This window comes from Delphinus delphis, chromosome 1, assembly GCF_949987515.2.
Source record: "Delphinus delphis chromosome 1, mDelDel1.2, whole genome shotgun sequence".
Classification (NCBI taxonomy): domain Eukaryota; kingdom Metazoa; phylum Chordata; class Mammalia; order Artiodactyla; family Delphinidae; genus Delphinus; species Delphinus delphis.
Genome location: NC_082683.1, coordinates 138,385,018 through 138,397,760, shown reverse-complemented (window position 1 = coordinate 138,397,760; position 12,743 = coordinate 138,385,018). Strand labels below are relative to the sequence as shown.

At 38.1% G+C, this 12,743-nt stretch overlaps 1 protein-coding gene across 2 annotated transcripts in view; it reads right to left on the bottom strand.

The window, feature by feature from the left end:
• The window catches only part of RGL1 (ral guanine nucleotide dissociation stimulator like 1), a 277,771-nt gene that overhangs the window by 165,433 nt on the left and 99,595 nt on the right, over window positions 1–12,743 (bottom strand). For both annotated transcript variants that reach the window (XM_060035202.1, XM_060035213.1), the window contains exon 2: window positions 8,866–9,029. In XM_060035202.1, coding sequence (XP_059891185.1) covers window positions 8,866–8,997 — 132 coding nt within the window. In that variant the 5' untranslated portion in view covers window positions 8,998–9,029. The remainder of the gene's footprint in view (window positions 1–8,865; window positions 9,030–12,743) is intronic.

Below are 12,743 nucleotides of genomic sequence, written 5' to 3'. Positions count from 1 at the left end.
GAATCAGGTCGATTTAAACAATTTTGGTAGACAGCTTCATGAGGAGGTAAGAGTATAAATGAAGAGAGACAAGCTTGAGTTTGAATCTTACTCTGCCACTTACCAGCTATGTATCTTTGAGCATGTGCCTTAACTTCTAATCTTCAAAATCCTTATCAAAAATGTCCCTATGGCTGTGACAATTAAATATACTGATGAATATAAAAGTGCCAAGGACAGTTCTTGACACAGAGGAGGTGCTCAATAAATGATATTTTCCCTCCCTTACAGACCCCCATTGAATATTATTCGGTCTCAATATTCCATTTCTCACCATTGATGATAATGCCTACTTTACTCATCTCAGTAAAAATACTTCAAAGCATGTTTATATATTAATAAGGTCCTAGGCAGGAAATTTCTATCCCTTTGCCTCATGTTAAAATTTGTGGCAGAGAGAAGGAGTCATTCAGAATCACAAAGAAGAAGCCTAGCGCTGTCATCGAACCATAGCCTTTAAGTTCAGCAAAGAGCTGACTCTTCAGAGATGAATACAATGCACGCCCATTGCTTGTCCAAATTGTCATCCAGTTTTTCCTTTTCTTTTTAATTCTCTCTCTTCCCATCCCTCAGATGAGTATGATTTAATCTCCAAAGTATGCATGATGAACACATACTATTTCCTCCTCCAAGAATGTGATGTTACAATGTGGGCCCACATTCCAGAACTGGATTGAGAGAGATAGTCTCCATACAGGCGTTCACTAGTTTAATTTCACACAGAGAACATCTCTGTTTCACAGCCACAGAGAATATTGCTTATCTTGGCGGCCTTCTCACAAATGTAAGACATTGAGCACAGATAAGTCCAGTGCATAATGAATGAGTTGATGCAATTTCAATCAGTAACAACACCAACAACAAAAAAAAACACCACCACTTAGTGCTATACGATGGTGAATCGGATGAATCACCTTTGTACCCAGAGATGGCAGCATTTTGGTTGATGTTAAAATTTAGAGAAACAACATATTACTATGAAATCATGATTACATGATTACAGAATCACTATGAAAATGATTCATCCATCAACCATCAGGTATTTATTTCAACTTGTGTCCAGCAGTATGCCAGTGCGTTAGGGTTTCTAAGCGAAGTAGAATTAAAACTAATGGACACGGTCTCAAGGACCGACAGCCTAGCTGGAAAGAGAGAACCCCCATCATGAAAAAAAGAACCACCCCAAATAATCCCTAGCGTAGCATGGACAGAGAAGGACACCGAAGTGGCCAAGAGCGGTTTTGAAGTGTTCTAGGCCACCCTTCACATGTCTGACAGAGCAGCATTTCTAAAACACAAATCTGACCATGTCACTACCCCTGCCTGAAACCCTTTACCGACTCCCCGAGGTCCACAGGACAATTTCTGAATAGCCAAGTGAAGCATAGAAGACTTTTCGTTATTTGGTGCTTCTCAGCAGCTTCATCTCTTGCCATGTCTCTTCTGCTACAGATGCTCCAAACTGCAGGATGTCCTCCTGCCCTTTTGTACAATTTTCCCTCTTCCAGGAATATTTGCTCTGGTTCCCCTTCTAAAACCCCATTTTCTGGGCTAACTTCTACTTTTCTTTTAAGAATGAACTCAAGTCTTACCTCTCTGGGAAGCTTTCTTTCCCTGACACCCACACCTGCATAAGCTTACTCACACCTATGCTGGACTACAGCTCCCTGCTGTAGGTTCTGAAAGTACCTGTTGATGTATTTATTACAGCACTCATCACACTGCATTGCAATTATTGATTTATTTAACGCTGTTCCTCCAACCTATTGCCCATTTTTTAAGATCAACTTTATTGAGGCATAATTGACATATAATAAAATGTATCAATTTTAAGTACATAGTTCAGTTAGTTTTGAAAAATATGTATATTCGTGTAACCACCATGACAATCAAAGGACAGAACGTTTTCATCTCCACGAAAATACGTCCAACCTCCTCACTGCTCCCTTGCTCATTTAAAAAAATAAAAGATACCGAGATTTTATAAAAATGGTACAAATGCACTTATTTACAAAACAGAAATAGAGCCACAGATGTAGAAAACAAACATATGGTTACTGGGGGAAAGGAATAAATTGGGGGATTGGGATTGACATATACATACTACTATATATAAAATAGATAACTAATAAGGACCTACTGTATAACACAGGGAACTCTACTCAATACTCTGTAATGACCTATATGGGAAAAGAATCTTTAAAATCTCTAAAATCTTTATATATATATGTATAATTGATTCACTTTGCTGTATACCTGAAACTAACACAACATTGTAAATCAACTATACTCCAATAAAAATTGAAAAAAAAAGATACGGAGATTTTATAAAGACATTTATTTTTCATGCTTGATCATTCATCAAAAACTTCATTATTTTCTGCTATATGCAGGTATTATTTATAATTTAACAATTAAATATTTATATTTAATGGTACATTTAGAATAGTTAAAATTAATCAATACATTAAAGATGGACTTGAGGATATGGGGAGCGGGAAGGGTAAGCTGTGACAAAGCGAGAGAGAGTCATGGACATATATACACTACCAAACATAAGGTAGATAGCTAGTGGGAAGCAGCCGCATAGCACAGGGAGATCAACTCGGTGCTTTGTGACCTCCTGGAGGGGTGGGATAGGGAGGGTGGGAGTGAGGGAGACGCAAGAGGGAAGAGATATGGGAACATATGTATAACTGATTCACTTTGTTATGAAGCAGAAACTAACACACCATTGTAAAGCAATTATACTCCAATAAAGATGTGAAAAAAAAAAGAAAGAATATTTTAAATTCAAATATATTTGACAAACTGATTTGTGCCTACATAAAATTTATAAATGATTCTAAGAAGTCAGTTATAAATACTGTGTAAGAAGGTACTTAACTAAATGTGGCCAAAAGTAATAAAGATTCAACATTATCTAGATGATATTTTCTGACCAAGTGAAATACTTTTTTAAAAATAAGTTTAAAAACCATATATTTTTAAGACACACTTTAACTCACGAAAGAGTGTAGGACTCACATGTCCAGCAGTATTGTGGACTGAATACTGTAATTAACTCTCCCCCTAAGAACAACTAAAAAAATGCTTGATAAAATAAAACTAAAATGCCTTTTTCAATATATTGATAGGCTGACAAAAAATTAAGAACTCTTAAAAGCCAAACCTATATGAAAGAAGAACCTACAGAGATAAGCACTGAAGTCAGCCTCCATTTTGAGGGCATTGGCTTAACCAGGTAAACTTAAGCTTTGTTTTTTGCTAGACACTTATTTAACTGCCCGCCAAAATTCAATTTGTGCTTCCCTTTCCAGAGTACTGAGTCATCACTAGGAAGTGGTTGCCCAGCCAGAGATTATATTTCCCCACCTCACCTCCCTCATATCCACATAGGACAGTGGGATTAGTTCTCAGTGATGATAGAATGTAAAGTGATGTGATGTATGTCACTCTGGTCCAAGAAAGTTAAGAACTGGGTGTGTCTTCTTCAATCTCATTTTTTGCTAATTGCTATCTGAACTTAGAAGATTCCTAGGCCCCAGAGGATGGTGGAGCTGCAAGAATAAAGTAATCTGTGACCCTGAATCATCATATGGAGAAAAGCTTCATTCTCATCAGAAACACCTACATTGGGCTATTATGTGATTGAGAAATAAACTCTTATTGCATTAAACCACATGCCCTCCATGACAACACAAGGAAAATTGCTTATCTTGAAATATGGTGCTGGATAGGGGCAGGGAGAGGGGAGTCATTTCCCCCTAGAATTAATTACCACAAGCATATATATCTATAGGTTTCCAGCCTATATTCACATTGAGTGGTCTGAAAAACCTCAAGCTAAGAATTTATTTTAAAGTGCCTTCCACTTGATAGTGCTCCCAGAAGTAAATGCAATTTCTCTCCAGAGAAAACTCCTTTCATTCCAAGAAAAATGAACCCACTTTCAAAAATCATAAAACACACAAAGAACAAAAACACCAAGTGCAAGAGCCAAAAGAAAAAACAGATAGTTGAATAAGACTCACAGCTATCAGAATTGCCAATTTAGAATATAAAACCATTATACTTAATGTTGTTCAGAAACACTCCTCCATGAGTCTCTCTTGTTCCTGCATGTCTTGCTTTGTATATAAAAAACCAAAAACAAAAACAAAAAAACAAAACAAAACAAGAAAACCAAGGCTCTAGCTGATCTTTACCTGGACCATTTTTCAGGTCTGTGTTTGCAGTGAGTGTCCTTCAAGGATAAAATAATGTCTCACTAGGAGAAAGTGTAGGCTTTCTTACTGTCTACTATAAACTGGCAAGTTCCCCAAGGTCAGTGATCCTCTCCTGTGCAAGCAGCTATCTAGGCCTATCTGTGTCATTCCTGTAGGAACTGGGACATAGGGAACCAAAACAAACATGCTGACACTCTGGCTACTGCTTCTTCTGTGACTAATAAAGTCTTTTGTCTCTGAGACAAGTCTCGTGTCTTCTTTCAGCTAATTTGCAAACAGTGTAAAATCTCATACTCTTCAAATGTCTTGACATATAGTCTTTAGAAATAAAAATATGAACAGGAAGCAAGAAACTAAAGTAATGACTGGAAGATTTTAAGGGAAGAAAACTGAACTTCTAGAAGTAAAAAATAGAATAACTGAAACTTAAAACTCAATGATTAAAGGGCAAATTAGATACAACTGAAGAGAGAATCAGTGAATTGGAGGATAGATTTAAAATTAAACAGAATACAGTACAGAGAGGAAAAAAAGATAGTAACTCTGAAAGAGAGGTTAAGGGACATGAGCAAAGTGTAAGAAAAATGAGCATAAATCTTGGAGTTGCAGAAGGAAAATGAAGCAAAAGCAATTATTAGAGAAGAAAATTACAGAGATGTTTCCACACTGATGAAAGACACCAATCCATATATTTGGGAAGCCCTATGACTTCCAAGAGGTTAAACAAAAGAAACCCACACCTAAACACAGAAGAGTAAAACTGCAAAACAGCACAGATGTAGAGAATACCTAAGCAATTAGAGAGAAAAGACATCACAGATGGCCCCCCACTTACAATGGTTCAACTTACATTTTTTCAACTTTACAAAGGTGCAAAAGTGATATGCACTCAGTAGAAATCATACTTCAAATTTTGAATTTTGATCTTTCCCCAGGCTAGCAATAGGCAATACAATACTTTCTCATGATGCTGGGCAATGGCAGGAAACCACAGCCCTCAGTCAGCCACGCAATCACAAAGGTAAACAATCAATACACTTACAACCATTCTGTACTCATAAAACCATTCTGTTTTTTCACTTTCAGTACAGTATTCAGTAAATTACATGAGATATTCAACACTTTATTATAAAATAAGCTTTGCATTTAGATGATTTTAGGCTAAGGCAAGTTTTCTGAGCACATTTAAGGTAGGCTAGGGTAAACTGTAATGTTTGGTAGATTAGGTGTATTAAATGCATTTTTGACTTATGATACTTTCAACTTATGACGGGATTATCAGGATGTAACCCCATTGTAAGTCAAGGAAGATCTGTATATTCAAAGAAATAAAACTTAGACTTTCAGCTAGTTTACAATGGAAACAATGGAAAGCAGAAGACAATGGAATATTTTCAATGTACTGAGATAAAGTAACCTGAAATTCTATATCCATCTAAACTATCACTCTAAAACTGCACTTAAAATAAAGACATCTTCAAACCAAATAATAATAATAATGAAACACACAAAGAAAGACTTTTGCTAAAGTTAGACTCTTAGAAAAGTAAACTCTAAAAGAAAAAGAAAAATTATCGGAGATGGGGTTGAGATGCAAGAAGGAAATGAGGAAAGAATGAGATTCTACTTTATACAAACTAGACTGGAAAAATTAGGAAATCTGACAATTCCAAAACTTGGCAAGGATATGGAATAGGGGGAAATTTATGCACTGCTGGTGGGAGTGTAAACTGGAACCACTTTGGAAAACAATGTGGCAATAACTTGCAAGATGGAACTTGCACATAACAGGTATTAACCTAGAAATTAGGGATATTCTTATACAGGGGCATAAGACATGTATAAGCATGTTCACAGTAGCATTGTTCATAATGAAAAAAAAAACTAAATAATTGAAATGTTCATCAACATAACTATGAATAAATAAGTCATGGTATAACCACATAATGGCATATTATTCAACACTAAAAATTAATGAATTACTACTACATGTATTAATGTTGTAAGTCTTGAAAATCTTAGAAACAGGTTGAGGGAAAGAAATAAGTCACCAAAGAAATCAGATATATATCACACATATATATGACTATATAAATAGCTTATATGACTAAACAATATTTGGGGGGAATACATATGTATGTAATAAAACTGTTTAAAAGCCAAAGAATGATTGATTAAAAACAGATTTCAAGAACATGGTTACCTTTGTAAGGAAAGGAATCCAGGGGAAAGGATGTGAAGGATTACACATACGGATTCAACAAATCAGTAAAATTCTAGTTCTTAAGTTGGTTGTGAGCTCACAAGTGTTTGTTTTAATGTTATACACTATAAGTTACATGTATATTATTTTGTAGGTATCAAATATTATAATGTAAAGAAATTAACATTTAGCACAAAAGGAAAAGGAATAGAAGGAGCTTCCTTAACCTTTGTTATAAAAATCTTTCAGCAAAATGGTATAGGATAAAATATTGGTGAAATATTGAGGGTGAAATATTGAAGCATGCCTTTTAAAGTCAACAATGAGACAAGATATTCACTGAATCATAAATATATTGACACTCCCCCAAATTAATCAACAAACTTATTGCAATCCGTATCAAATTCCCAGTAGACTTTGTTGTTTCTTCATATTTGCAGTACTTAATAAGGTCATCCTAAATTCATATTGAACATCTAAGTTCCAAAAACAGCCAAGACAATTTTGAAGAGCAATAACTCAGTGGAGGGACATGCCCTACCGGATATCCAGGTTTCCTTCAAAGCTAGAATAGTTGAAGGAGTACCACATCAGCAGAGAGAGTATGTAAAGAAACATGATACACGAAATATAGCATTACAAGCTAAAGAAGAAATGATGGACATTCAAAAATGGTATGAGGATAATTGATTATCCATATGGAAAAAATTCATGAAAAAAAAAACAAGAAAGCCCCATTTCAAAATAATCAGATTAACCAATATTTAAAGGTCTGATGATATCAATAACTGGGAGAATGTAGAGTAGGGAAAATTCTCATATGCTGTTAGTGGGGATATAAACTCATGTCCCCATCTTGGAGACAAATCTGGTAATAACTAGTAAAACTGAAGGCTTTCATACTTTATAATCCAGCATGCCACTTCTAGGTGTCTATGCTAGAAACATGTATAACACTGCCTTGTATTGAAAAAAACAAAGTTAATCAACAAGAAAATGGATAAATTTGACCTTATTAATCAATAGAGTATAAAAAGCAGTTAAAATGAATAAACTAGAACTACATGTATCATCATGGAAAACAGATAAAATAGAAACAAAATGTTAAGTAAAAAAAGCAAGGTGTAGAAGTAGATATACAGTATAAAGCTTATGTAAAACTTAACAGACGTAAATCAATACTATATATTGGAGATACAGATAACACGTATGCAGTATACATATTGAAATATGCATAAGGATGATAGACGTCAAATTCAAGATAGTGATTACCTTTGGGTAAGGAGGGAGGGGAATAAAATTGGGTGCCAGGACTAGGGTGAGGCAAACAAGTCATCTAGCATGCAAAACATCAGGACTCATTAACTTTCAAGTTTGTGCAAGTGCAGGACACAAACCTAAGAGTGAGCGCCTCCTTAAATTTTGTACCCTCAGCACCTCCCTTATCTGATCCTAGTCTTGGCCCTGTTAGGTAAGATACAAAGACTTCAAGAGCTCTCTGCAGAGTTTTATTGCTTAAAAAAAAAATCAGTTGTGCAAGTATTTCCATAGAAAGTGTTTACAATTTCTTTGGCTGGATTTCACACGTTTAAGACTGTAGTTGTTATGTTAGTTTCTGAGATTGGAATTGTCACAACATGCAGGTATTAGAGATTTGGACACCAAACACAAGTGCTCTGAGGACTTGGTACAATGATTTCTCATGAGATTCCTTTTCTCTTTACAGAATAACCAACAGAAAGACATGTGACTAAGCTTGGCAGTGACCCCCTCACTCCCATGGCTTTGCATCTTGAGCAGAGAAATGTGAGAATGAGGAGAGGGTAGAGACCAGTTTGGAATTTATACCAGGGGTAGGGCTCTGAGTAGTTCCTGCTGACTTGGTTCCTGTCCTGTTTCCAAACATAGTTCTCCAAACTTCCCATCAATTCTGTGAGCCTCCCAATATCCTCCAATAATTTCCCATTTTCTTTAAATTAGTCAGAGTCAATTTCTGTTGCTCGCAACTGGAGAGACCTAACGATACTTAGCCTCGTGCTGTCAAGGAATGAATTTATATAATTCCACATGTGTTAGTTGATCCTTAGGAATCAACTTTTTCACCACGATTTGATTTCCCATTTAGGTTTGGTAGGATTCTACAAGGACAATGTCTACTTGTATATTTTAAGCCCTATCGGTCGGGGCTAACTCCCTTGGCTGAATCACTGTGGAGTATTATTAATGTCCAAGGGACACACCCCTGACTTCTTATTCTCCAGCTGTGGTTGTGCCTATGGCCCAGAATAAAAAATTGCCAAGCTGGCCTATGATAATGGCTACACTAAGAATGATAATTTCAAGTCTAAGAAAATACATCACTGCGTCAACTGTGTCACTTAAGAGTTGTCTTACCTCCTCTGTCTTTAAAACTTCCCATATCCGAGCGTGATCTTCCACCAGCCAGTGTCCTGCGCTTTCTACCTTGGTGGAAAGTTTGAGTTTAGACACCACATGAGCAGGCTCTCCCACGGGCTTCCCCTCCATCTTGAAAGAGCCAGGCAGGAGGCATTACGGATCTGTTTGGAAGAATAAAGTGAGATCCAGGTTAAAACACTGAGTAACATAAAAAGAGATAGGAAAGCAAATGATCACGCTTGATTTGTGGATAATGAGACCATCAACAACAGTATCTCAACAGGCACCAACTTTTATGGCTACTTTTTATGTTTTAGATATTCATGATTGGTATTTTAATGCAGGAATCTGGAGGCAGGGATGCATTCTGATAATGGATGAAGTGATAAAAATTGTAAAGCAAAGTAAAAAGCATCCTCTGCCTGTTCTATCTGCTTGTCACTTTGCTCTGGTCCCTCAGTAGGAGAAATGGAAATGGGTGGATGTAAGACAAGCCTGAGCGATGTTTTCGTATTTCCATGCCATGCAGTGCATGAGGAAGAAGCACTGGCTCTGGTGTCAGGAGTTTTACTCTTCAAACATCTATTAAACACGTATTTATTCGAGGCTCCATGCAAGGCATACAAAATTATTTGTTAGTTTGGTCCTTCACCTTAAAAAGCTTACTGTCTCAGGGCATAAAGTGCCATAAACAAGCAATCACAACACAGTGTATTACAGCATAATGTGTGGAACACCTCAGTAATCATGTTTCCAAACTGTAGTGGAAGCACAGAGGAAGGTTCTCTTCAATATTTATTGGCTGTGTTACTTTCCTGAGTCTCCATTTCATCAGCAGTTGCTGCAGAGACAGTATCTAAAAATTGATAACAATTCTATAAAGTCTACTTCCTTGACATCAATCTACCTGCCATTGGCTTGTTCAGAATCACGTCATGCCTGCCCAGCACCATACTGCCCTAAGGAATCTCCTTACCTCCATTCACGTCCCCCGGGTCTATCCGTCTCAGGGTAATTTTTCTAAAAAGCAATTCTGATAATGATGTTCTACCTACCAAAAACTTTGCCAGGAGAATGAAATCCAAACTCCTTAACACAGCATCCAAGGCCTCCTCTGCCTCTCTTCTCCCACCGTGCCCGGCTGCCTCCTCTGTTATTCTGTTTCAGTCCTTTGAAAGTGCTTATGGGGCTTCCCTGGTGGCACAGTGGTTGGGAATCTGCCTGCCAATGCAGGGGACACAGGTTCGAGCCCTGGTCCGGGAAGATCCCACATTCCACGGAGCAACTGAGCCCATGCGCCACAACTACTGAGCCTGCACTCTACAGCCCGCGAGCCACAACTACTGAGCCCACGTGCCACAACTACTGAAGCCCGTGCACCTAGAGCCCGTGCTCTGCAACGGGAGAGGCCACCGCAGTGAGAGGCCTGCATACCGCAATGAGGAGTGGCCCCTGCTCACCGCAACTAGGGAGAGCCCACGTGCAGCAGTGAAGACCCAACGCAGCCAAAAATAAATAAATTTATTTTTTAAAAAAAAAGAAAGTGCTTATGGATCTCAGATACATCTAGGAACTTTAAGCCTTTGTTTGTGTCACCTCTCCTTCACCCACCACGCCAAGAGAATAAAGGCCCCTCCTCCTTTGTTAGTCTCTATATATACTCTGGACAGATCTCTATCATGTCACCTAAAACACTTTATTATAATTATTTGTTTTCAACTTTATTTCTACTTTCTGGTCTTTCAAGCATCTTAACACTAGAGATGACGTCATGTACAGAGTAAGTACTCAATGAATGTTTGATGGATTAGTTAATTCAGTAATCATGAGACTCCAGTAAAAATAAGGCAGCAAATCTAATATATTCAAATAACAGATTAAAAGCCGAATTATTCCTTCACTTCGACTTTTTTCGACTTAGTGGGCTGTAAGCTCTTCATAAGAAAGGGTCAAGTCTAACATTCATCCTGCACCCCCAGACAGCTAATTCTGCAAGCAGCAATTGCTCATTAGTTAACAACAGAGTAGTTTTCTTGGAAATGTCTTCAAGGAACTGAGCATGTCTGCAAAAAGCAGGTCTTATGCTCACATAACCTACTGCCCAAATAAAAGTAAATGGAAATCGGTGTTGATAAGCTGGGCAGGGGTGATAGGTCAGAAGATTCGAGAGAAGGGTCTTCTGCAGCCAAGTTACTTCTCTGCCTCACATGCTCCACCTGTAAGCCATGGAGAGCAAGGAGTCTGCTGGCAGAGAGCAATGATGAGGAAACTGTTAACCAAAACCATCGTGAAGTACTTAGAAGCATGGGGCACTCAATACGCTCTCCTAGGAACCAGGAAACAGAACCTTTATAATTAATGAACAAAGTTCTCCTGAGTGGACATAAATGATGCTGACACATACATGCAAGGAAATAAACAGAGGAGAGTCATGTGGAGGTTTCAGTCCAAAAAAAGGAAATTAAAATAAACAGGCAAAATGGAAACAGGCCAAATTAGTAGGGAAGGAAATTCCATTGTTGTTATTGGAGATAATACTGTAAACCACAAATAATAAATCAAAACAAAGTGGAAAAACTACATAAAATGGTTTTGGCTGTATCCTCTGTATATCATGGAGACGTAGCTGGATAAAATAGACAAACTGCAGCATCTCAGGGTGAACAATGGAACATCTGTAAGTGTAATACAGCCCAGTGACCCCTTGGGTCTTCCTCTACTGTCTGCCCACAGCTGCTTTCTCATCTCCACGGTGTGGGTGAAGGTTGGCAAATTTTCAGTGTTAGAGACTGAACTCTACTGTGTATTGACTTCCTACAGATTGTTCCTTACCCTGTTTGGGAGACGATGCAATTCCGAGCTTTAAACCGTTCCAAAGTACTTGGGAACTTAGGATGGATGCAGAGAGGCAGCCAGCTCTTATGAGGCTCTTCAAGCATTTTGAGATCCTCTACCCTACCTGAGACTTGAGGCCTTTTCACCCATATTCAGTACATTTCCTCACTCACACACACGAAAAGGCCATATGCATAATATTATTGAGCTCCCATTGCATCCCAGTCACTGCGCTAGGTATTTTCCACATTATGTCAAGTCCATATGATAATGCTTCACGGTAAATGTCACAGTTTTACAGCGATGAAAAAGTTGACTCAGAGAGATTAAGTAACTGCTAGAAAGTTGTAGGGTTCCCAAGTTCACGCTCTCTCTCCTAAGTCAGTTCAGAAGGCTTTCAACGCCTACCCTTTATCTCATCACTGGTGGAATGAGACCTCCCTCTCGTGCCGCTCCCCCCATGGACTAGAGTTAAAGTGTCACCGTCTTAGGTAACTGGCATAACAGTGCCCCTTGGGAGATGGTCACATCTGATGAATCATAGGTAAGAGTGAGATAGATAGAGGGAGGGAAATTTCATTTAAAAAATGGATCATTCCTTTTCCTCTTTACTCTCATCTTAACTTCTGACCAGGGCAGGCTTTATGGGTGTGACCTGCACAATCACACATGGCCTTTGCTAAGAAGGGCCCTAAGCATGGTAGAATGCTCTGTTGTCACTGTCTTAAAATTCCTAATATTTCAACAAGGGCACCCTGCATTTTCATTTTGCTCTGGGCCCCAAAATTATATAGCCAGTCCTGCTGCTGGCCCAGGCATTATAAGTTTCTTATTTTCCTAAAATGAACTAGAAGTCTATATAGTGGAGCCATTTTTTTGGTAGAATTAAAACATGAGGCATATGTCGACCTTCTTCTACCTCTGAGAGGCTGCATGCCTTAAAGCTGAACTACTGCATTGTTTCTTAAAGCACACGGTCAAGGCTTACAAGCCGACTTCCATGCACATATGAGCCCACTCAAAAGATAAGTAATCACTGT